General features: G+C 46.3%; 1 protein-coding gene across 1 annotated transcript in view; it reads left to right on the top strand.

The window, feature by feature from the left end:
* Positions 1 to 10,097, top strand: part of TRIM44 (tripartite motif containing 44) — a 98,852-nt gene extending 88,755 nt beyond the window's left edge. Inside the window, exons 5-6 of the mRNA XM_026651479.2 lie at positions 154 to 277; positions 9,058 to 10,097. Coding sequence (XP_026507264.1) covers positions 154 to 241 — 88 coding nt within the window. The 3' untranslated portion in view covers positions 242 to 277; positions 9,058 to 10,097. The remainder of the gene's footprint in view (positions 1 to 153; positions 278 to 9,057) is intronic.
* The last annotated feature ends 13,654 nt before the right edge of the window (positions 10,098 to 23,751 follow it).

Genomic DNA, 23,751 nt, shown 5'->3' on the forward strand with positions numbered 1-23,751 from the left:
TGTATAGCTTGTACAACTGTTACAAGGTGCAGCCCTGTGTCCAGAGGAAGGCTTCTTTGCAGGTCATCTGTCACGTGGGGGGGAGTCCTTCATTGGTGTATTGTTTACGTGGGCTCTCAGCTCTTTCCCCATCTCTGTTTTGTTTGATTACAGAGCTAATCCTTTCCCTCCTGCCTCTCCTTCCCGAGGGAACAGGCGATATGATGACAAGGACCCATCATCGGCTAACGGGCCTTGCTGAGACAAGACGGGTTTGGCTGCAGTGGAGACGTTACAGGTATTTTTCATTTCCTCATCAACTGCTACCTCTTAAATTTACAACACAGGTAAAGGTAGGAAGGACCATGCTCCTCCAGTGACCTCCCACACCCAAATGACGGCAGGGAACTGACTGACTGGGGATAAGGCCCACCTGCTCTGAATAGAAGGACAAGCTAGTTTATTTTGGTTTTTACATTGCACCCCTCACCATGTATCTGAGCAGCTTCTAGTGATACATTACGCAGTGTGACTGGCCCATGTTGCCTTCTCCAGAAGAAGGTAAAGTCAATTCTAAGATCTTTTGAAAATCTCCATCTAAGGGGCTATATTATCTAGGCACTCAAATTCCATTGAATTTCAGTTTGGCCCATTGAAAATCCCAACTTTAGCCAGTATGTGCTGGGTGAAAAAAGTCTCAAGCCCAATATGGCAAACGAGTTACTGTTCCAATGTTAAAGTCTGAGGATCATCTGTTCACCATGTTTAATCATCTTACCCTGTTTTATATTCCATCTCTTGGTAATGCTAATAGATTTCCTTAAACCATAGTAAAGTTGATTCATGTGCTGGGAAAAAGGCAGCCCAGACGTGGTTGATTAGTCATATTTTCTTTAATCTATTTGGATTTTCAGCCCCACGTTCAGTAGTAAAAGCAAAGGGGAACAATAAGATCTTGCTTTGGGTTTCATACCGGTGGGGTCCAAGGACACAGTTCAAACTCTGCAAGGCTTCTGGTGGGAGTCTTTCACAAAAGACACTTTGTTCCCTTTGGGACAGATGCCACCAAAGAGTAGTTTATTTCGTAATTATTTTTCCAGGGCCTCACTGTTTCCAGCTTGCTCACAAATACTTCACATAGAGATTTGCTTGGAATGGCACGAAGGGGGACCGACACTGGGGATTTGCTTTCTATGCATGGCATGGTTTGCCCTGTCTGCATGAGCTCTTTCTTGTTCCTAGGATACACTTGCTTGCCTTAATTTATGGGGCTAGTTTCCCCGCCCTCCCCTTTGGCTGAGATGTGTTTTGACTTTCTCACTAAGCTCCTTTCTGTGCAGGGGCAAAACCACTAGCAATTAATTTAAGTGAAATGAAAATACAGTCCTTGTGCTCAGGTAGGGTCTGGGCTTCTGCAACACACTCCTCCTGCTCAGATGCAAAAGGAACCTCATGTTTTGTTCAATGGGAACCCGTCTGAAAAGCAGAGCGCCACTTGTGGGGGCTGCAGAAGGACTCTGTTCTCAGCAGTGTAGGTTGAAAGATGTGAACTACAAGAGTGATGGCATGTGAACTAAGGAAAAGAAAGAAAAGAAATGACCCATTGGATCAGACCAAATATCCACCTAGTCCTCTCTCCCAACAGCAGGTAGTTCCAGATGCTTCAGAAAATTATACAACTCCTCTCCTTCTCTTGTGCCACAGTGGCTATTAATAATGGAAAATAATCATAATTACTCACAGCATATAAATAAATGTTACCAAAACTAATGATGGATGCCACCTATTACTAATAAAAAGGAAATTTACCTCATTCTGCAGTAACATTCCAAGGGTTGTGGGGAAGGGCAGTTTCTTCCTGACCACTAATTTGTGCTCTGAAGCATGAGGATTGTTGGCCCTTGTAACTCACTGCAGCTGGTGTCATTGCAGGTTTCATTCTTGTTCATATGTATGTAACATTTGGCTTCTTATTGCACCATTTCGAGGCTGCACAATGGCTCCCCAGAAACATTATTACCCCAGGGACTAAAAGGGAAATCTAGTGTTAAAATCTGTGTCTCTTGTAGGCACTTGCTTCTTAGTGTGGACTGGATGTGTCTACCTTTAAACCAGTAAGAAAGGTTGAGAGCAATGGAGTCATTTGATTACCTATTTACTGTCTTTCATGGTGTTGCTGCCCACAATGAGCTCAGAGTCTGAGCTGGACAAAATCTCATATTTTCTGCCCATCCCCCGTGGGGGGGGGAAGATCAGTGATCAGGTCCCAAGCTTGGGGGTCTTGCTCTTTTGACTCTTGATGGTCTAGGAATACTATGATAGACAGTCAGGGGAAGGGGAAAATAGGATTATGTGGCTCTATAGAGAGCCACAGTCCCTGTCTTCAGATGTTAATGTCAAACAGGGGAATGAGCAAAGTAAACTAGTCAGACTACCTAGTGCCCTCCATAAGGGACTGGATGGCTCAGGGGGTTGATAATGGGATTTACTTCACGGTCCCTGGTTCAAATTCAGCCCAGATCAGTAAAGACTAATAGTGCTTGTCATCCAGTGACTACTAGGTGGCTAATGAAAAATGTGTTTCGGCCTCAGTCCAGCTCCTAGAAAGCAGGAATCCACATAGCTTTTTATTATCTCCATTGGTAGGTTTGTCTACAATCGTAACAGAGAAGCCAAGTGGTCCCTAGAATCTTCACTGCATTTTCTACTGTATCTGTGTTTGTCATTGTTGGTCCCAGCGATTTTACTAGTAATGAAATAGAAATAGCACAAGTAAGAAAGAAACTAGACAGAAAGAGTGACTCTTGCTCCAAGCAGATTGAGGTGGATTCAAAGAGCTGATGATTGTGTGGGCTGATGATCTTTGAGGGAGGAGGAGATAGGAGAATGTATTCTAAATGTGACTTATGATAAGTGGTCATGGGATATAGAGACTTTGTAGGTTCTTCATTTGCAATGTAGCCTAAGACCTAGATACTAAAATTTGTTACCAGCTAATGACTGTTCATTGGTCTGTGTGCAATGAGTTGGAGAATCTCAGTCCAGTTCTCCTGTGGACAGGTGCCCACATCACAAACGTGGCCCCACTATAACTGGCACTAACTGTCCCCCTTGTTGGAAATCTCTATAGAGTGCCCAAGGATTGAATGCGTAATATTTTCTCATCCATGACATGGTTGTCCAGTATCCTGTTGCGACATACCAATGGTGAGAAGTTGGCTTGCACGGTCGTTCACCTTTTGTAATGACCTACCCAGGTGAGTCATCAGCAAAGCTTGATCTTGGGACCTTTAGGGTCAGACCTTTACTAGAGCCACAGGAGTAACTCCCTTAGCTGGTAGCAATAGTAGGCTGTTCCCCTACTAGTGGCTTGTCCACTGGTGGACATCAGTCATGCCCTCTGCCAATGTATTACATATGCTGTCTGTCCCTGTTCTTCAGTCTAGGGCTGTCAGTTCAGCCCCTTTCACCAATACTAATGCCTCTAAATCAGTACTTCTCAACCAGGGGTACTCCTAAGTCTTCCAGGGGGTACCTCAACTCATCTAGATATTTGACTAGTTTTACAACAGGCTACATAAAAAGCACCAGTGAAGTTAGTACAAACTAAAATTTCATACAGACAATGACTTGTTTTTACTGTTCTATATACTGTGCACCGAAAAATAAGTACAATATCTATCTTCTAATTGATTTCTTTTATAATTACATGGTAAAAATGAGAAAGTAAACAATTTTTCAGTAATATTATGCTGACACTTTTGTATTTTTATGTCTGAGGCCTGGTCTACACTATGAGTTTAGGTCGACTTTAGCAGCGTTAAATCGAATTAAGCCTGGACACGTCCACATGACGAAGCCCTTTCTTTCGACTTAAAGGGCTCTTTAAACCGGTTTCATTACTCCACCTCCGACGAGGGGATTAGCGCTAAAATCGGCCTTTGCGGGTCGGATTTGGGGTAGTGTGGACGGAATTCAACGTTATTGACCTCCGGGAGCTATCCCACAGTGCTTCATTGTGACCGCTCTGGACAGCACTCTCAACTCAGATGCACTGACCAGGTAGACAGGAAAAGCCCCGCGAACTTTTGAATTTCATTTCCTGTTTGCCCAGTGTGGAGAGCACAGGTGACCACGCAGAGCTCATCAGCACAGGTAAACATGATGGAGTCCCAGGATCGCAAAAGAGCTCCAGCATGGACAGAACGGGAGGTACGGGATCTGCTTGCCATATGGGGAGATGAATCAGTGCTAGCTGAACTCTGTAGCAGTAAACGAAATGGCAAAATATTAGAAAAAGTCTCAAAGGCCATGAAGGACAGAGGCCATAACAGGGACGCACAGCAGTGCCGTGTGAAAATTAAGGCGCTAAGGCAAGCCTACCACAAAGCCAGAGAGGCAAACGGAAGGTCTGGGGCAGAGCCGCAAACATGCTGCTTCTACGCAGAGCTGCATGCCATTCTAGGGGGTGCAGCCACCACTACCCCAACCGTGTGCTTTGACTCCGTCAATGGAGAAACACGCAACAAGGAAGCGGGTTCGGGGTACGTGGAAGATGATAGCTCACAGCAAGGAAGCGGAGAAATCGGTTTCCCCAACAGCCAGGATATGTTTATCACCCTGGACCTGGAACCAGTAACCCCTGAACTCACCCAAGGCGTGCTCCCAGACCCTGAGGGCACACAAGGGACCTCTGGTGAGTGTACCTTTGTAAATATTACACATGGTTTAAAAGCAAGCGTGATTAATGATTAATTTGCCCTGGCAATCGCGGCCAGTACAGCTACTGGAAAAGTCTGTTAACGTGTATGGGGATGGAGCGGAAATCCTCCAGGGACATCTCCAGAAAGCTCTCCTTCATATACTCCCAAAGCCTTTGCAAAAGGTTTCTGGGGAGGGCTGCCTTATCCCGTCCGCCATGGTAAGACACTTTACCACGCCAGGCCAGTAGCACGTAGTCTGGAATCATTGCATAACAAAGCATGGCAGCGTATGGTCCCGCTGTTTGCTGGCATGCAGACAACATCCATTCCTTATCTCTTTGTTATCCTCAGGAGAGTGATATCATTCACGGTCACCTGGTTGAAATGGGGTGATTTTATTAAGGGGACATTCAGAGGTGCCCGTTCCTGCTCGGCTAAACAGAAATGTTCCCCGCTGTTAGCCACGCGGTGGGGGGGGAGGGGTGAAGTGATCATCCCAGAGAATTGGGGGTGGGGGGGGGGGGTAGTTGGGTTTGTGCTGCATGTTAACCCGGAAACCCCAGCCCCTCCTTTTACATTGCAAACCCATTTTAAATGGCCAACCCAATGGGTCCTTGGTATGGGACATGAGGGCGCTGCTGTTTGAAACCATTCTCAAATGTTATGAAGGTTAAAAAAGCCAAAAGACTGTGGCTTACCATGGCTGCCTGCAAGCCGAATTCTGTTGCCTGGCACTGCGTGAGTGAGCTCTCACACCAAACCGGCAGGCCCTCAATATAAGAGGAAAAATGCGACCTTGTAACGAAAGCACACGTGCTGTGTAATGTGAACAGCAAAATTTAACGTGAAAGAGTGTACCCATTGTTCTCTAAAATGTGTCTTTTTTTAACCACCTCTCCCTTCTCCTCCACCAGCTGCAAATGTTTCTCCTTCGCAGAGGCTAGCGAAGATTAGAAGGAGAAAACGGCGGACTTGGGATGATATGTTCACGGAGCTCCAGATGTCCTCCCACGCTGAAAGAGCACAGCAGAATGCGTGGAGGCAGTCAATGTCAGACTACAGAAAAGCACAATATGAACGAGAGGATAGGTGGCGGGCTGAATCGCGGGATGAACAGAGCAAGTGGCGGGCTGAAGATGATAGGTGGCGTCAGCTTACAGACAGAAGGCAAGAGTCGATGCTCCGGCTGCTGGAGCATCAAACTGATATGCTCCACCGTATGGTTGAGCTGCAGGAAAGGCAGCAGGAGCAGAGACCGCCGCTACAGCCCCTGTGTAACCAGAGGCGTAGTGAGCGCCCTCCGTACCCTCTGACTGGAGGGGGCCCCGCAAGGAAGGGGACCCCTAAAAGTGGCAAAATAAATACCGCATTCCAGTTTCTGCATTGTAAGGGGCCCCGCCTGGACATATGTTCGGTGGGGGCCACGTTCTTTGTTGCTACGGCCCTGTGTGTAACCAACAGCCCTCCTCCCCAAGTCCCATTGCCTCCTCACCCAGATGCCCAAGAACACGGTGGGGGGGCCTCCGGCCACCCAGTCACTCCACCCCAGATGATTGCCCGAGCATCGGAAGGCTGGCCTTCAATAAGTGTTAAAGCTTTAAACTGCAGTGTGTCCTTTTCCTTCCCCCCTCCGCCACCCCTCCCGGGCTACCTTGGCAATTATCCCCCTAGTTATGTGATGAATTAATAAAGAATGCATGAATGTGAAGTAACAATGACTTTATTGCCTCTGCAAGCGGTGCTCGAAGGGGGGAGAGGAGGGTGGGGTGGTTGGTTTACAGGGAAGTAGAGTGAACTGGTTGGGGGGGGCAGAGGGTTCATCAAGGAGAAACAAACAGAAGTTTCACACCGTAGCCTGGCCAGTCACAAAACTGGTTTTCAAAGCTTCTCTGATGCGCACCGCGCCCTGCTGTACTCTTCTAACCGCCCTGGTGTCTGGCTGTGCGTAATCAGCGGCCAGGCGATTTGCCTCAACCTCCCACCCCGCCATAAATGTCTCCCCCTTACTCTCACAGATATTGTGGGGCGCACAGCAAGCAGCAATAACAATGGGGATATTGGTTTCGCTGAGGTCTGAGCGAGTCAGTAAGCTGCGCCAGCGTGCTTTTAAACGTCCAAATGCACATTCCACCACCATTCGGCACTTGCTCAGCCTATAGTTGAACAGGTCCTGACTACTGTCCAGGCTGCCTGTGTACGGCTTCATGAGCCATGGCATTAAGGGGTAGGCTGGGTCCCCAAGGATCACGATAGGCATTTCAACATCCCCAACGGTTATTTTCTGGTCCGGGAAGAAAGTCCCTTCCTCCAGCTTTCGAAACAGACCAGAGTGCCTGAAGACGCGAGCATCATATACCTTTCCCGGCCATCCCACATTGATGTTGGTGAAACGTCCCTTGTGATCCACCAGGGCTTGCAGCAGCATTGAAAAGTACCCCTTGCGGTTTATGTACTCGGTGGCTTGGTGCTCCGGTGCCAAGATAGGGATATGGGTTCCGTCTATCGCCCCACCACAGTTTGGGAATCCCATTGCAGCAAAGCCATCCACTATGACCTGCACGTTTCCCAGAGTCACTGCCCTTGATATCAACAGGTCTTTGATTGCCCTGGCAACTTGGATCACAGCAGCCCCCACAGTAGATTTGCCCACTCCAAATTGATTCCCGACTGACCGGTAGCTGTCTGGCGTTGCAAGCTTCCACAGGGCTATCGCCACTCGCTCCTCCACTGTGAGGGCTGCTCTCATCCTGGCGCTTCAGGGCAGGGGAAAGCAAGTCACAAAGTTCCATGAAAGTGCCCTTACGCATGCGAAAGTTTCGCAGCCACTGGGAATCGTCCCACACCTGCAACACAATGCGGTCCCACCAGTCTGTGCTTGTTTCCCGGGCCCAGAATCGGCGTTCCACGGCATGAACTTGCCCCAGTAACACCATGATTTACACATTGCTGGGGCCCGTACCTTGTGCGAGGGCTATGTCCATGTCAATTTCCTCATCACTCTCGTCGCCACGCTGCAATCGCCTCATCGGCTGGTCCTGGTTTTGCTTTGGCATGTCCTGGCTCTGCATATACTCCAGGACAATGCGTGTGGTGTTCATAGTGCTCATAATTCCCGCGGTGATCTGAGCGGGCTCCATGATCCCAGTGCTATGGCGTCTGGTCTGAAAAAAGGCGCGAAACTGACAGAGGGAGGGAGGGGCGACTGACGACATGGCGTACAGGTACAGGGTATTAAAATCAACAAAGGTGGCTGTGCATCAGGGAGAAACACAAACAACTGTCACACAGAATGGCCCCCCCAAAGATTGAACTCAAAACCCTGGGTTTAGCAGGCCGTTGATTTCACGGAGAGAGGGGGAAGCAAATGAATACATCTATTTTTTACATCTTAAGCTGGCAGCAGACAGTGCAGCATGACTGATAGCCTTCGGCATCTTCTGGGTGCTTGGCAGAAGATACTGTACTACGACTGCTAGCCATCATAGTCAAGATGGTTCAATAGGACTGCCGGCAGGACTGAGTCTCCAGGAGACAAAGCATGTCTGCCCAGGTGCCTCTGATTGAACTGGAATACGACAATGACGGATACCAGTTGTAATACACCATCTACTGCCAAAAGGCAATTAGCTGCTGCTGTGTAGCAATGCAGTACCACGTCTGCCGGCACGCAGATGACATATGGTGACGGTGAGCTGAGCTGGGCAGGCTCCATGCTTGCCGTGGTATGTCGTCTGCACAGGTAACCGAGGTAAAAAGGCGCGAATCGATTGTCTGCCATTGCTCTGAAGGAGGGGGAGGGGCCTCACGACATGTACCCAGAACCCACCGCGACACTGTTTAGCATGATCAGGCATTGGGATCTCAACCCAGAATTCCAATGGGCGGCGGAGACTGCGGGAACTGTGGGATAGCTACCCACAGTGCAACGCTCCTGAAGTCGACGCTAGCCTCGGTACTGTGGACGCGGTCCGCCGACTTCATGCACTTAGAGCATTTTATGTGGGGACACACACACAATCGACTGTATAAAACCGATATCTATAAAACCGGCTTCTATAAATTCGACCTAATTTCGTAGTGTAGACATACCCTGATTTTGTAAGCAAGTAGTTTTTAAGTGAGGTGAAACTTGGGATATGCAAGACAAATCAGACACCTGAAAGGGGTACAGTCAGCTGGAAAGGTTGAGAACCACTGGTCTAAATGACAGAAAGAGAAAATGTTCAGGGTTTGATTGTGTTTAATTCATGTAGGCTCTTACATTCCAGCTGGGCAGACCTATTCATCATCATGAACCATACATTTTCCACTTGTAGATCACCTGCCATTTCCCTGTTGTTCCCTTACTAACAGGAAATATTCTTTTACTTCACAGAAGGATCCTCTCCACACAGACTCCATGTGATGATGAGAATGCAGGAAGAGTGTCTTAAGTCACACAACTGCAGCACAAGCAGCAGCAACTGTTTCCTCCCTTTACTTTGCTGTGTCTATGGATCTCCTAGATAAAAATGTGATCCTTCCCCTCACCTGTCCTTTGGGAACACACTTACTGTCACGCCTAGCGACATATTTGCCAATCCGCCTTTTCTTAGGAGGACAAATATCCTGCAAAGATATGACACTGGGCTTTGAAAATGTGGAGCCAGTAATTAAAATGAAGAATGCAGTACTGTAGAAGGTAGAAATGAGAGTCTAAAAGCCACAGTGGTGTTTTTACTGATGGGGGTTATTGAGGACTTCAGTTTAATAATTCAGTGCAGCCAAGATTTATAAATGATATGAGGTTGAAATGGTCTTTCAAGAAGAAGGATTGGAGTGGTATGTTAACTGTTTAATTTAGTGTGTTCTGAAAAATGCTGCATGAAACACTGTATAATAACTGGGCACAGTCCTAAGGTTTCTCAGCCTTGTAGTGGGGAGAATGTGTATCACGAATGACGTTTATGCCTCGTGAGTGAGGCTGTCTGAGCACAAGCTAGAGAGTCACGGATGCCAGCTCTGACACTGGCTTCCCGTAGGGCTTCCTGCAAGTCTCTTCATCTCTCTATCTGTAGCATGGCATTGACTCTCATTTTCCAGGACAGAGGGCTGCCACAGGGAACTCCCATAAAGCGCTCACCTTCAGGTTTCCCACTTGTAGCAAGTCACAGCCCCTGAGCACTTGATATATTGTCATTCCCTGCCACCCCTACTAGCCTCTTTGCTCCACCTGTCTGTAATGTCAGTGAATTCCAGTCCTGCTTAATGAAAGGGCTTCAGGAAACGTAGGGTAAGAAGTTAGATGGGGGTCTATGCAGCTTAGAGGTCCATTCTGCCGCCGCCGTACTACAGGTCATTGGCCCAGGTCTACAAAGGGACCCAGGTGCCTAAATACTTATTCATTAGGCCAGAGAGAAAAAAATGACAGTCCCCTGGTGGATACGGGTATCCAACAGGGAGGTGGGAGACCCAGAGTCCAGTCCAGTCCCCCTGCTCCAGTGAACTTTTAACTTATCCAAAGTGGAACAGCTTCAACAGGAGAGATTACAGGAGCCCCTGCCCTCCCCATTAGAATATCCCATAGCTCAGTAGTTAGAGCACTCTCCCAAGAAGTGCTTGTCCCTGTTCAAATCTTTTCTCTCCCTCAGGCCAAGGAGGAAATCGAACCTGGCTCTCCCACATCCCATCTAACCATTGGGCTAAATGTTATAAGGGAGCTGCATCCCTTGGGAACAATGAAACTCTCATCCAGTATGGGGAGGCTCATGAGAATAGTGACTAGACCCTTCTGAGGAGCTGTGAGCTCACTCCTGTGAAAGATAAGAATGCCTACTAACCATGCCTTATTCAGGCCTCTGATTCATCGAGGTACTTTTAAGCAGTGAGCGGTCCCTTGACCTCCTCCTCCTCCTCCACTGTTCTCCCATTCCTCACTCCAAATGTCTCCTGGCCAGTGTTAAATTGATTGATTGATTACCTTGCTACTCTAGAGAAGATTTGGGGGAAATCTTATTTCCTGGCCATGCTTCAGATCTTTGTATATACTACAGCCATACTGCTGGGGTACAAGTGATCTAATGAATTTACTGTCAGGGATGTCATAATATGCATGCACATGTTACCTTGGCCTTCTCAAACATGTGCCCATATATTCTCCAGGTACCTCTTGCACTATCATACATTTAGTTTATGCCACTCAGTTTGTTTAGTTTTGACTTAAATATAAACAAACCAATAAAACCTCTGCTTTCTTTTTCCCATTTGATCATTAATTATTATTGAAGAACTGGGCCAAATTCACTACTGATGTAAACCAATCCAATTCCATTGAAGCCAGTGGAGTAATCCTGCTTACAGTAGTGGTCAATTGGGCTCCATGAGTTCAATGGTATAGATGGAATTAATGACTTCCTAAGGTGCAGTATAATGTGTCAGTTTCTAGAATAGCTTGTAATTGAATATCAAGGTTTGGGAAACAGATGGGTTACTCCTAGGTATACAAATAGCAACATCAGTGGAACCAGGCATGTGCATAAGGGAAGCAAATGTGGCCCTGAATCTCTAAACAAAAGAATCCATCCAGTAAACAGGATTGTCACAAATCTCAGAATTTCACAGGATTGTTTTTATTATGATTATTATTTTTTTAAACAGCTCCCAGGGGGAGGTTTTTTTTCCTTTTCAGCAGCACAGGGTTTTGCAGGCTACACCATTTAGATAGAATTCAAGCGGAAAAGATATTTGAATCTCTGAGTGAAACAAATTTTTACTTCCTAAAATTAAAAAAAAAAAAAAAAATTGCATAAAAATGAAGACCATCTTCCAGAAACCTGTTATACAAAACTCAATAATCCAGACAGAAAGAGGCACTGCAATATATTTTTGGAAAGGTTTCCGATCTCTTTTGCAGTGGCATGCTGTCTAGGACACCTGGTAAAAACTTGAAGAGGGGAGAGCATTAAATACAGAGCAATGGCTTGTACAGAATGGCCCATGATTTCTGTTTTATGCATTTGATCAATTTAAATCCTGTGATATTTCCCATGATTGCTCCAGCAGCTTTCCATAAGCTACACAGTGCCATATTAGTCCTTCAGCATAAGAATTACATTGTTCCCATTTTGTTCTTAAGCCATACTGTGGAAGTGCAGATGTATTATTCAGATTGGATTGAATTATGTTTTGATTTGACATGTGCTGCAGTGCTCACAGAAATACCAAGTAAGCCTTTATCAGGGGAGCAGGTAACAGCTTCTGTAATGAATCAGGAGCTGAATAAAGGTGACTGGTTGCTATCCAAACAGAAGAAAAAGTTCCTTTTTAGCATGGCTCATTAAAATGATGGTGCACCCAAGTGGGTAATAGCAGCAGAAGAGAAATCCTGTAGGTATCAGGGCATCAATACAACTACATTGGGAGGGAATAGCAGAAAAGACATTTAATTCCCACTGCTTTGCTCCCCAAACTCCCTGTGTTTTAAACAAATGCCTCTGCCACTGGGTTGCAAAGATGGACAAATCAAAGTACTTTATGGACATAAATTAATCTCACAACCTCATTTATCTCACAACCTCCCTGTGAGATAAATGATTGTTATCCTTATTCGACAGGTCAGGAAACTGAAGCATTAAACAGCTAAGTGACTTGGCCAAGGTCCCTCAGTGACAGAGGGGGGAATAAAACCCAAAGCTCCTGACTCAGTCTAGTTTTCTAACCACTACCCAACAAGATCATTCTTGTGTGATTCTCTTCCCTGCTGTTTGCATTAATAGGAACCTTGCTGTATCCTGCCCTGAATGTGTAGTAGTTAATGTCTGATGCAGTGTTTAGAAAAAACACACAGCATCTAGGCCAAAGGATTAAAAATATTAAACTCATGGACATACTGGAAACTCAGCTGATGTTAGTATGAAGCATCTTTGGCCATCCAGATAGTGCTGTATATTTTTACACAGACATTAGGCATGTACCATTGCAGCCTTAAATATAGTTGCAGGTATTTTTCTCCAACCAAGGAAAGCCTGGCTCCTATTTGTGCCATTTATGCTAAAATGCATAAAGCTAAAAGACACTCCTGTCAATAAGGCTGCTTATATAAAATTCCCTTTGCTGCAGTTCCGGCAACAGAACCATTGCATTATAATAGAGGTTTCAACTCCCATGCTGCAAATATTGCACAGCTTTTGGACAAATCTGTCTTCCTCATTTAGCTTTGGCTCCTACGAAGGAGGATGATTGGAATGCCAATTAATCTCCATAAAAGCCACAAATCAAGCCCTGTCATAACTAAAGAGTGCTCAATGTGGTGTCATCATTACTTACCTCTGGGTGAACATGAGAAGTGGGGCACTCAATCCGGGCCTAATTGCAAGTGTCACAAATTACTTGTAGTTGAGAGATTAGCTCATTCGTTGAGGGCCTTTTGCACTGGGAGCCCCAGAAATTCTGATGCAATGTGGCACTGCAGGCATGGAGTGAGAAGAAAACATGCTTCTGAACCACCCGAAATCACAACCAGTAGGATCTCTCTTCAGGTCTTGCTGTGCCACTCTGATGATTAGCTAAAAGAGGAGAGGATTCCCTGGGTAGAGCCTTCTCTACTACAATCCATATCCCACAATCCATCTTTATTTAGGCCCTGATTCTGCAAAGCTCTTAAGCCTATGCTTAACCTCAAGTACACGCTTAAGTCCCATTGAAGCTAATCATGTGTTTAAGTGCTTTATGTAGAAACTACCACTGATTAATAACTACTCTTGTTCAGTTGCCAAATGTTCATCACACAAGCCACAGGGGAAAGCTATTACATATGACTGCCTCGGGGCTTATTGAAAATTAATACAATTTGCAGTTTCTCAATGAAAAATGGCATGGCTATTTTTTTTTCTCTTTCCAGATCTTTGATCAGTCAAATCAGTTTCCACTCATTTACTTTTGAGGAGGAGGCATGCTTTGAGTATGCACTTGGAAGTCAGGAATTTGAGTTCTAATTCCAACTCTGGCCTTAGGCATGGCATGTAACCACTCAGTGCCTCAGTTTCCCCATTTGAAAAATGGGGTTAATGATACAAGAGTGTGGTGAGAATTAACTAAGTTCTGTTCAAGTGCTTTCAAGATGGATAACTATGTAAATGTTTGGTTTGCTTTTTGCTATCTAAGTCTTTTCCTTTCTTCAGTCTCTTTAGACAAAAATCATACATGCCTCAGGCTCCACAGAGTGAAGCTAATTTTTTCATAACATGATTGTTTTAAAATCCTAATCTATGCCCAATGGCTCTTATTTTAATATAGTCCCAGGTTAATTGGACTGGAACATATGTATATTTGCCAACAAAGTATAACTAAAATGTTCTCTCTTTAGTTATTGAGAAAATAATCTGCAAACAGTCATAACTATGGTCCTTGTCCTACAATCCGTTCTGTACAGGTGGACCTCGGTTCCCATGCTGACCCCTGTTGATGCCAGTCGATTTACATGCACAAGCAGGGATTCAATCTATTTGATCCATTTGCAGGACTGGGCCCAAATTGTGAAGTCCTTCCTCACTTTTCTCAGTCCTTTTTCAGGCAAACATTATTAAAGGGAATTTGCCTGAAGCAAATGTCTGGGTGAGGACTTCAGGACTTTGACCCTTGGTGAGGGCAGATAGGTGCCTCAATGGGAGTTAAGCACCTAGGTGCTTTTGAAATTCCCACTAGGCACCTAAGTGCACCTTTATGTACCTAAATGCCTTTAAAAATCTGGCCGCTACGCAACTCACATATACAGTGCTCATTGGGGGGGAAAAAAAGATAATTACATCCACACAGAGGGTCAAAAGGCACCTATCTGCATTTTTAGGCACCTAACTCCTGTTGGTTTCAGTAGGCATTAAGAACCTAAATACCTTTCAGGATTTGAGTCTTAAATACCTTTGGAAATCTGGCTCTACGTCCCTTCTGTGTCTTGGTTGGCCTGTTAGTCCTTGTTTACTTGAAATATTTAAAACAACACTCTTTAAAAACAACAACATTTGTAGTATTATATTTCAGTTACAAAGCTTGTTAAAAGGGGGAAGGATCTGTATTTCCAAACTGGAAAACCAGACAGTGTCACACTGGTTTGATTTTTGTTTTCAGGAGAATGCAAACATTACTTTAATGTAAAGGACAAATCAAATCCCATGAGGTATTATCGACATCAGCACTATCACAAGGGAAACCATGCAGACTCTGTTTTAGCTTAGGATGAGCTTTGTAATATACATAATTCTTAATAAACTGGAAATATTGCTTTTTTTGCACTTTCTGGGCTCTGTGTCTTAAATCCAAGTTCTGTTCTCCAGGAGCATTATTTCTTAATGGTTTAAAGTTGCAGATGGATGTTTATTGCCTAGACCAGCCCAACTAAAGAGAAAAAGTGAGTCTGCAGCCTGAAGAGACTAGGTTGAGACTTTTGGAAGGCAGCAGAGCTAAATGGTGACAGTGAAGCAATCAAGTGGTCAGTCTTAGTTACTGGAAAAAGAAAAAGGGATGAAATGCTACTTGAAGTCGATTGAGTCATTAGCAAGCTTTCAATATGACAAAAATGCTACTGCCCCTGTGGCAGCTAGCCTCGCTTGCCTTGTTTATTGCAGTCTAAGTATCGTCGTAGGCGTCTATAGTAGTTCCATTTCCATCTGCAGAGAGTGTAACGGTCTCAGCCTGATGCTTTGCAGGCTGAACTTCTTAAAAATCTGTTTTACTGGGATGGAAAGTAATGAGCAAGTTATAGATCAGATTTATAAACTCATTTATACAGCATAGTAAGAGCTCGTTTCTGATCTCATTCATGCCGATGTAAAGCCAGAGAAACCCCACTGAAGTCGATAGAATTTGCACTAGTGTAAATTAAGTTAGAATTTGGCCCAGTAGTCTAGAATTTCCCGTAAAGCTCAGGACATTTTTAGTCCTGCAACACTCAAGCCTCTTTATTCATGTTCCCATCTGCTGATTTGGTTTAAGACAACACTAGCAACAGACACTTTCCCTAGGGCCACATCAAAACTCTTTAAGACATCTGAATCTGAAGATTGGATGAGTGGTGGGAAATGCAGCTGACAATATTCACCCTCTTCTCTCACAAAGGCCTAGATAATGAAATCTTTAGGCAAAACAAAATGATGCAAAGAAATTCAGAGTTTCCTGTGGGCTTAGAAACCATTACAGCAGCCAGTTTCTGAGAGACAGACTTAATTATACCAATCTAAGGGGGCACTGATCACTTGACATCTCTCCAGCCCTCAGTCTTAGAACTGGACTGGAGAAATCGCTTGAATGCAGTGGTGCTCATTCAGTATCCAATTTACTAGCAATAGTCAGGAAGGCATTACAATTGGATTGATATTATAAAATACTCCCTCTCCATGTCCTTTGTGCCAAAATCAGAGAGATAGTTCCTCCACATCCCCCGAAGACAGCTGTTTGGTTCCTTCCCCCCCTGTGCTGTGATTTCTGGATGCTCCCTGTCTGCACTCTTGCAGCAGGTCCTATAGTGATATTTGCAGGGGACTGAAGTGTTGTGAAATATTTTTGCAATGCGGGAGATGCAGGTGAGTTGACTGGGTGAGAAAGATGCCAAATTGACCAAAGACACCTGTATAGCCATAGGACTGCAGGAGGAACAGCAATGCAAATCCCCCATGCAGTCCTCCCTCAACTGACCTGCCGGGACTATAGCTAGGGGGATTGAGGGTAATTTAGTCCCCGTGACCTGTGCAGTCTTCTGCTGTAACAAGGGCACCAACTATTGCCAGTGGACACCGGTCTCCTAGGAAGTGGATATGGGTCCATGCTGCACATGCCATGGTGATGAGTGGTATAAAAAACTAGGCAGTGGATTATATAGGAGACTGAATGCTGTCAGATGGCAAATACCTTCATCACCACTGATCTAAGCTGGAGTTAAAGCATTGCCCTGAAAAGGAGGGGGCTCTATGGACCTGATTCTCAACTGCCTTGCACCTTGTGCAGTCTTACACCTGAGCAGGTGTACCAGGATGTAGTAGCATTTCATATGCACTTTACAGAGGTGTAAATAATCACAGAATCTGCACAGCAGAGAACCAAGCCGTGTATCCCTGTTACCACGCAGGCCACCATTCTGCCATTACTTTAACACAGCAGTTCTCAAACTGTGGGTTGAGACCCCAAAGTGGGTTGAAACCCCATTTTAATGGGGTCACCAGAGCTGGCATTAGACTTGCTGGGACCTGGGGCTGAAGCCAAAGCCTGAGTCTCACTGCCTGGGGCCAAAGCCATAGCCTGAGGGCTTCAGCCCTGGACGGTGGGACTCAGGTTACAGGCCCCAAACTTGGGACTGAAGCCCTTTGGCTTTGGCCCCCCCCCCCCCCCCCTTCCAGGGCAGCGGGGCTTGGGCGGGCTCAGGCTTTGGTCCCCCCTGCGGGATTGTGTAGTAATTTTTGTTGTCATTGTGCAATGAAGTTTGAGAACCCAGTCCAAATCAGGGCTTAGCTGCTGCAATAACCAGGAGACTCCACAAACCCTGGGTTAGGTGCCTAGACTCCCTACACAATGGATGGGGAGAAACAGGTGCCTGAGAATGAGATCCACAAAAGCCAGCGTGGTAGGCAGGAAGCCACCTAAGCTAGCTAAGAGCAAATACTAACCAGAAGGATGTGCCCTAAGCCCCCACCTCTCTCAGGGAGGGAGGCACTTATCTCTGCAATCTCTATTCTGGAGTCAGGTGCATAAGCCATTTCATGTTATAACATCAGCAGTGCACACCTAATTCCACACACAACAGCTGCATAGGCAAGCCTCAGAACCTTTAGCCCAGTGGTTAAGGTACTCACCCAGGATGTGGGAGACCCCCAGCTCAATTCCCTGCCTCTGCCTGATGAGAAGGGATTTGAACTAAGCACTCCACCTTTCAGGTAAGTGCCCTGCCCACTAGGCTATGAAATATTTGGAGGGTGGGGCTCTCTCAGTTTCTCCTATTGAAGCCATGCCACTTTGTATAAATAAATATGCATGTAGCCACAGAAAGAGTGAGACTGATGCTATCATCCAGTGGTTCAGGCACTCCCCTGAGAGATAGGCTACCCATGTTCAAAGCCCTCCTCCTCCTCAGGCCAAGCGGGGAACTGACAAGCATCTTCCATATCCTGGGTCAGTACCTAAACACTGGGGTAATGATTATAAAGGAGACCACATTTTCCCCCTCCCCCAGCCATTTTGTGTGGAGGCAAGCGTGCTCACACCTACCATATTGGGCCCCACAAGTCAGATAGGTGGGGCAATACTTGTCTTCACCTGGTTTGACAATGATGCTGGGGTGTAGGTACAAGATAGGCAACTGGACCCCTGCTTTGGACAGCAATGCTAATGCTCAGAGGCAGAACCTTAGCCATGTAGGGAACTGTTACAAAAAAAATTAGGCCCCAAGTTAGTCGAGACATCTACAGAGTTGGGAGGCAGTGGAGCAGGGGTTTTATGGATCTCACTGGTGCCTAAAACTGGGGCTTTGTGGAAGGAAAGGAAGTCTTAGCAACATTTATTCCCCCTTCCAAAGCTTATTTCACTATAGAAACTTCTAGCCTGAATAGGCCAATACGTCACCTAATCTGACATCCTGTCTCCAATAGAGGCCAGTCCTTGAGGCTTCTTCAGAGAATGCATAAAATCCTTCTAAAGGATCCAATGGCACAATGCTATGCTACAAAGGGACATTCTTCCTGACTCCAGCTTGTGCTCAGCTTATGCCTTGAAGCATGAGAATTAACTAACCTTATAATTTTATCCTACGTAGGGTAACTACAAATACTATTCTGAAACATAGAACCCTTCTCTAAAACTTCCTGAGTTCCTCATCTCATACATCGCCCACGTCAACCGGTGCCAAAGGTTACAGAAACCAGCTACTGAGGCTCTAACATCCCTTGCACCTCTTTGGTACCCTGCACGTGGCTTTCCTCATACCTAATCAGAGCTCTTCTTGCTTTGCCAGCTGTAAGCAATTCAAACAAAGCACCAATAAGAGGGCCAACAAGAGGCTGCAGGAGACAACTGAGAAAATAAGAGGGTTGTTCACTCCTCCATTTCTGTTTGCAGCTAAGAGAGAAGAGAATGAGCTTCTGCCCCTTAGGCAGCCAGAGAGGAAGGCATCCTAGAAAGCCACAAATTCATCACTGTGCAACATCTGCCTTGCAAGGCCTTCAACAAGTTGGTGCATCAGCTCTTGAAGACAACACGGTCAAAGCTATCAAGAGCTTCTGCTGCAATCATTTTATGGTTCCTTTCCATTCCCTGTGATAGGGCCAGATTAAGTGCAGTATAGGGCCCAATAACCCTGATAACTGAAAGCAAGAGTTTTATTCTCAGAAAAGGAAAAACAGAACATCTCACAAGCACTTTAGTGTAATTCTGACATTGCTGTGTGACCCCACCCCCCACAACTGAGTTTGAGCTGCTAATTCAGGCTTTAAACAGCTACGCCAGCTGTCCCATCAAGCAAAGCTTCTTTAAAGAAACAGTGACAGCATATTCCAGATCCCTCTGCCCCTTGAAACATCAGCTTCTCTGCTTCCAAAGGCTCTTTCAGTTTAGGAGTCATTTCCAAAAAATAAACTCCAAGCTCCTGCTGGATGCTCCCTTACATAAGAGGACAACCTCAGCATGGTCCCAGGAAGTGTTTCCCTTACACTCAAAAAGGAAATAGAAGAGTTTCAAAGCTACTGAAGCAAGAGAGAGAAGCCCTCGCCTTTGAGACCCCCCCAATCATAGCAGGTAAGTGTATTAGCACTGCTGTTCCCAGACACACGGTTACAGAGAACTACAACCCAACCCCTGACAACCTTTCCCACAAACAACTCTTTCCCTCAGCAGCTCTAACTGTCCCATAGGAAAGGAAGGCAAGGGGAATAGTGAGACCTGGCCCATTCCTGCCCCAAGAGCTCCACTTTCACAAACTTACAGAACATGGATTGAATTAATGCCCACACCTGTGATGAGTGTGTGAGGACTCAGCCCACAAGTCAGTGTTTAAATGCCCCTGAAAGTAAACCCTTCTCTCTCTCTCATCTTCTTCCACCTTGATGAATAACTAGGTAAGGGAGCTGTATCCCTTCATCATACTCCCTATGATGATTAACTGGATCCCCACTTATCTAGCAGATAAGCTATTTGATTTGCTCTCCATTCCATGCTCCCTTTTTTTTTATTATTATTATTTTTTTTAACTGCTCCTTTTCACTGTGGCACCTTATGAGTTTTAAAGTAGGAGTTTCTGTCAGTGAATACAATTTATTTCTGTTCACAATCTTTTTATTCAACATAACCTCTCTCACAGCAGGCAGGATTAAATCGTAATAGGGCCCAGTAATGGCATAAACAGTAGAAAAAAGGAGGGATGGAAAGTGACTCACTACCCTGGCTTCCTCTCTAATATCTGGCTTCCAAGGCACATTCAGATTGTGTCCAAAGGAAGTCTATAAATTCCTGGTGCTTTTTAAAATGAAGTGGCAGCCTATGTCACATCTGTAATTCAAAGTGAAATCCAGGATTTGCAGTCTGTGCTTCTCCTAGTGGAATTCATTCACTGTATCTCACTTTTCCTGCAAGCCTAAGAGAGTGTTTAATATTTATTTCCACTGATCCAAAAAGACAGGTTAAGTCAATATTTAATAGTTCGTTCTGCTTTTGGAAAGTTGAGACCAAGTGATTTTTTCCCCCCAGCAGGTTGCACAGCCGTGACTTGCTATCTTCATAAACGGCAATGGAGCTGTAAAGACAGTGAGCTTGTTTATAGGGAGGCAGTCCTGGAGGTTTACAGCACAGTTTATTACAGCTCCAGGGGCTGGAGGTCAGGATTCCTTAGTGCCCAAGGAGATTTGGTATCCCACCCAGGCATAATGCCTGCACGACCTGAATTGAGCAAGGGTCTGATCCTGCTAGGTGCTTGATGCCTCTTGCAAGGTGCTCAGCACTTCAATTTCCATCAATTCCATGGGCACTGGGGGCACTCAGACCAGAAAATACTTCATTTGACCTCATCTGAATGGCAAGCATCAGCGACAGGATAAAATGGCAACAAAAACAATTTGAAAGAAGCAGAAATTTGGCCTGCTAGACTCAAGATTAGGTTACAGTGATTTATGAGGCTGGATCCCACCCTGCCAGGGGCATAGCCAGGTTCTAAGTGCAGGGGGAGCAAACATAAAAAAGGCGTCCCCCCTTGGCTCCTCCTCTGGCCACGCCCCCCCAGCTCCTCCTCCGGCCACTCCGCACCCCCCCCCACTGGCTCCTCCGGCAGCGCCGTGTCCCCCACCCTTGGCTCCTCCGGTCATGCTGCAGCCATGCTGTGCGTCCCCCCTCGGAGGGGCTTGGTCCGGGGGGAGGGGGTTGGGCGCCTCCTCCTCCCCCACAGCGCCGAGTCCGGCGCGACCTAGGAGCCGGCTCCCCACGGGGAACGGAATCTGTCCCCGTGGCTCGGGCAGGGAGCTTCCAGCTCATCTCCTCCTGGGTTGGGAGCAAGTGCCGGGCTCGCCGTCCCTCCTCCCCAGCAGGGGCTCAGGCAGAGCGGGCTGGCAGCGAGGGCTCGCTGGGGCTGCCGGCTCCCCCCGGTGGAGCAGCAGGTGCAGCCTTCGTGGGGGCCGGAGGGCTCCTCATGGCGGAGGTGGGAGGAGAGCCTCATGGATCCGGCCGCGTTCCGGGAGCGGGGTGGCGGGGACGGGGGTGGCTGCGCACCCTGGCTTGTAGCAGGTGTCCCCGCCCCACCCGGGGCGGCGGGCTGGCTGACAGAAGGGGCAGATGTCCTGCCTCCAGCCCCCTGCCACGCGATTCTGCCCACCTCAGCCTGCGCGGGACTGCCGCCACAGCAGCTTCTCCCCTCCCACCACCACGCAGGGACCCAGAGCTCCGGCAGCCGCTTTTGAAAAATGTGCTGAGGGGAAGCGGCTGCTTCCCCTGCACCCCACTAGCTATGCTACTGCACCCTGCTATTTAATAATCACCACATTGAACTGCGTGGTGAAAGCTTATCACTTAAAGTTGTCTCTCCCTGCTGTAATGTCCAGGCCTCAAGGAGTGTGAAAGAAGCAAATATGAGTAGTAAGACTCTTTACCTTTTAAGATTGAACTAAAGGAGGGCCTGAACCTAGCTCTCCCATTCTGCACACTCTTTGGCTCTTGATGTAAACTTCAGTGCTGGTCCATTTTTTCCAGACTGGAAAACCTTAGATCTTAACACCCTCAAACTCTGGAGAAGTTCAAGTCCAAACTTGGTAGTTTAGGCCCAGCTCTGACCACAGTTGCTCAATCTAATCACTCAGCTGAGCAAAAAGAAGCTTTAAAATGAACAACAGTGTCATATGGCTCTTGTAATCAGGGCATGGTTTTTAGATCTTATACACTGTAAGACATTGGAACTGCAGGCAAAAATAGACATGTGTATAAAAGTTCATGAAGACATCACAGAGGAGCCACTTTTTGTCTTTGCTTCCTCTTGATTTGTAAGACTTCTGGGGGATGGAGAACGGGGGGTGAATACCATGCATAGATGCCCAGGCTCTTCCACGTAGAATATTCTTTCCCTGCTACAAAACCGCATTGTTAGGTAATAGCAGCTGAGATATTTCCAGAGGGAAGGAAATAAATAAGGGCTCTTTTTTTTTTTTTTCCCCAGGCTTATTACAGAAAACCCACCCACAGTGTATTTGAGAAAAAGAGAAAGCAAGTCCCTCGGGAGTAAATCCAACGAAAAAGAAAATAAATAATGAATTCCTCCCTATTGAGGGATATCCCCAACCAGGGTTTGGCATGCAGCTTTTTTCCCCCTTGAAGTGGTTCTCCATCCTTGTGTCACAGGAGTTATGAGTAAGAAAAACAGGATGAAAGTGAACAAAGGAAAACAGAGAGTGAATATCAAAGGAAACTTGGTAGCAATGAAACCTATTAAGCTGCAGTACACTCTTGCAAGGGAAATGGCCAATGTCCCCCGACTGAAGTTATGTAAATCTAGGCTGCACTGGGGAACAATCCTGCTCTGACAGGAGAGAGGTGGGTTAAGGCACTCCCCTGAGATGTGGGACACCAGAGTTCAAGTCCCAGCTCCACATCAGGCCACTGCCATGGCCTCCTTGGCTTTTCTTGAGAGAGCACTGATCTGGGTTGGGCATCTAACTCCAGGAGAGGGTTCATGGCTGTGAATCCCAGATGAAGATAGATGCCTCCCTTCACCCAAGATGGAGGCGCCTAAGTTCTTCTTGGCATTTCCTACGGGTTGGTTTAGGCGGTGTCCTACTCAGCATGCAAGCTTCTGTGACTTCCTTCTTAGGTGCCTAACTCTCCCCATCATTGTACAGGGAGCCTGGGAGCCTAACTCAGGGTTGTGAATTCCACTAGGCAGCAGGACACCTAAAAGTGAAGCACTGCAACGCCTAAGTCCCCCTGGTGCTACTAGCCCATGGTATTTATCCCCAGGATAACTAGAATATGACACTGGCCAGTCTAGTTTCACTCTCCAACTTCAGTGAAATGCAAAAATCAGACTAACAATGGTGGAAAATACATTAGAATTCAGAATTCTTACAGCCGTTACAGTTTCAGCATAGGGTGCTGGATTCACTAAAAATTCTTCATGTTTAGGTTAATCACATAGTTAAAGGAACTTCGTCTATTCATTTATCGCAATATCAGTCCTATGTGTTTGACAAGCCAGCTACCGTTTTGGGTGACTGACCTTTAAACTAGAACTCGCACAGGCCCAGAACAGTTCACAAAGCCAATCTGCTGCTCCTGACAGCAACAGTATCTTGGGACACAAAGCTACCTGTTTCCTTTTTTCCTCACTATAAGAACCAACATTAGCATTCAACATATGCAAGTGCACTTCACAGTAGCTGCTGTTTGTCTCGGCAGCTGGCACCATCTGTGCTCTGTCGTGGCCCCACATTGAACTCCTGACGCAGCGAGGGAGGAGGATGGAAGTTCCATGCTCAGTGAGTCGAACACATGCTGAACAATGAGATGTGGTTCTATTTGTTAGAGTGGCAAAGCAGGGCCCGCCTCCCCGCTTTTGTTGCCATCTCGTTGAGGCAACCTTAATTTA

The sequence above is a fragment of the Terrapene carolina genome, unplaced genomic scaffold, assembly GCF_002925995.2.
Source record: "Terrapene carolina triunguis isolate 2854851 unplaced genomic scaffold, T_m_triunguis-2.0 Scaffold96, whole genome shotgun sequence".
In the NCBI taxonomy this organism is placed as follows: domain Eukaryota; kingdom Metazoa; phylum Chordata; order Testudines; family Emydidae; genus Terrapene; species Terrapene triunguis.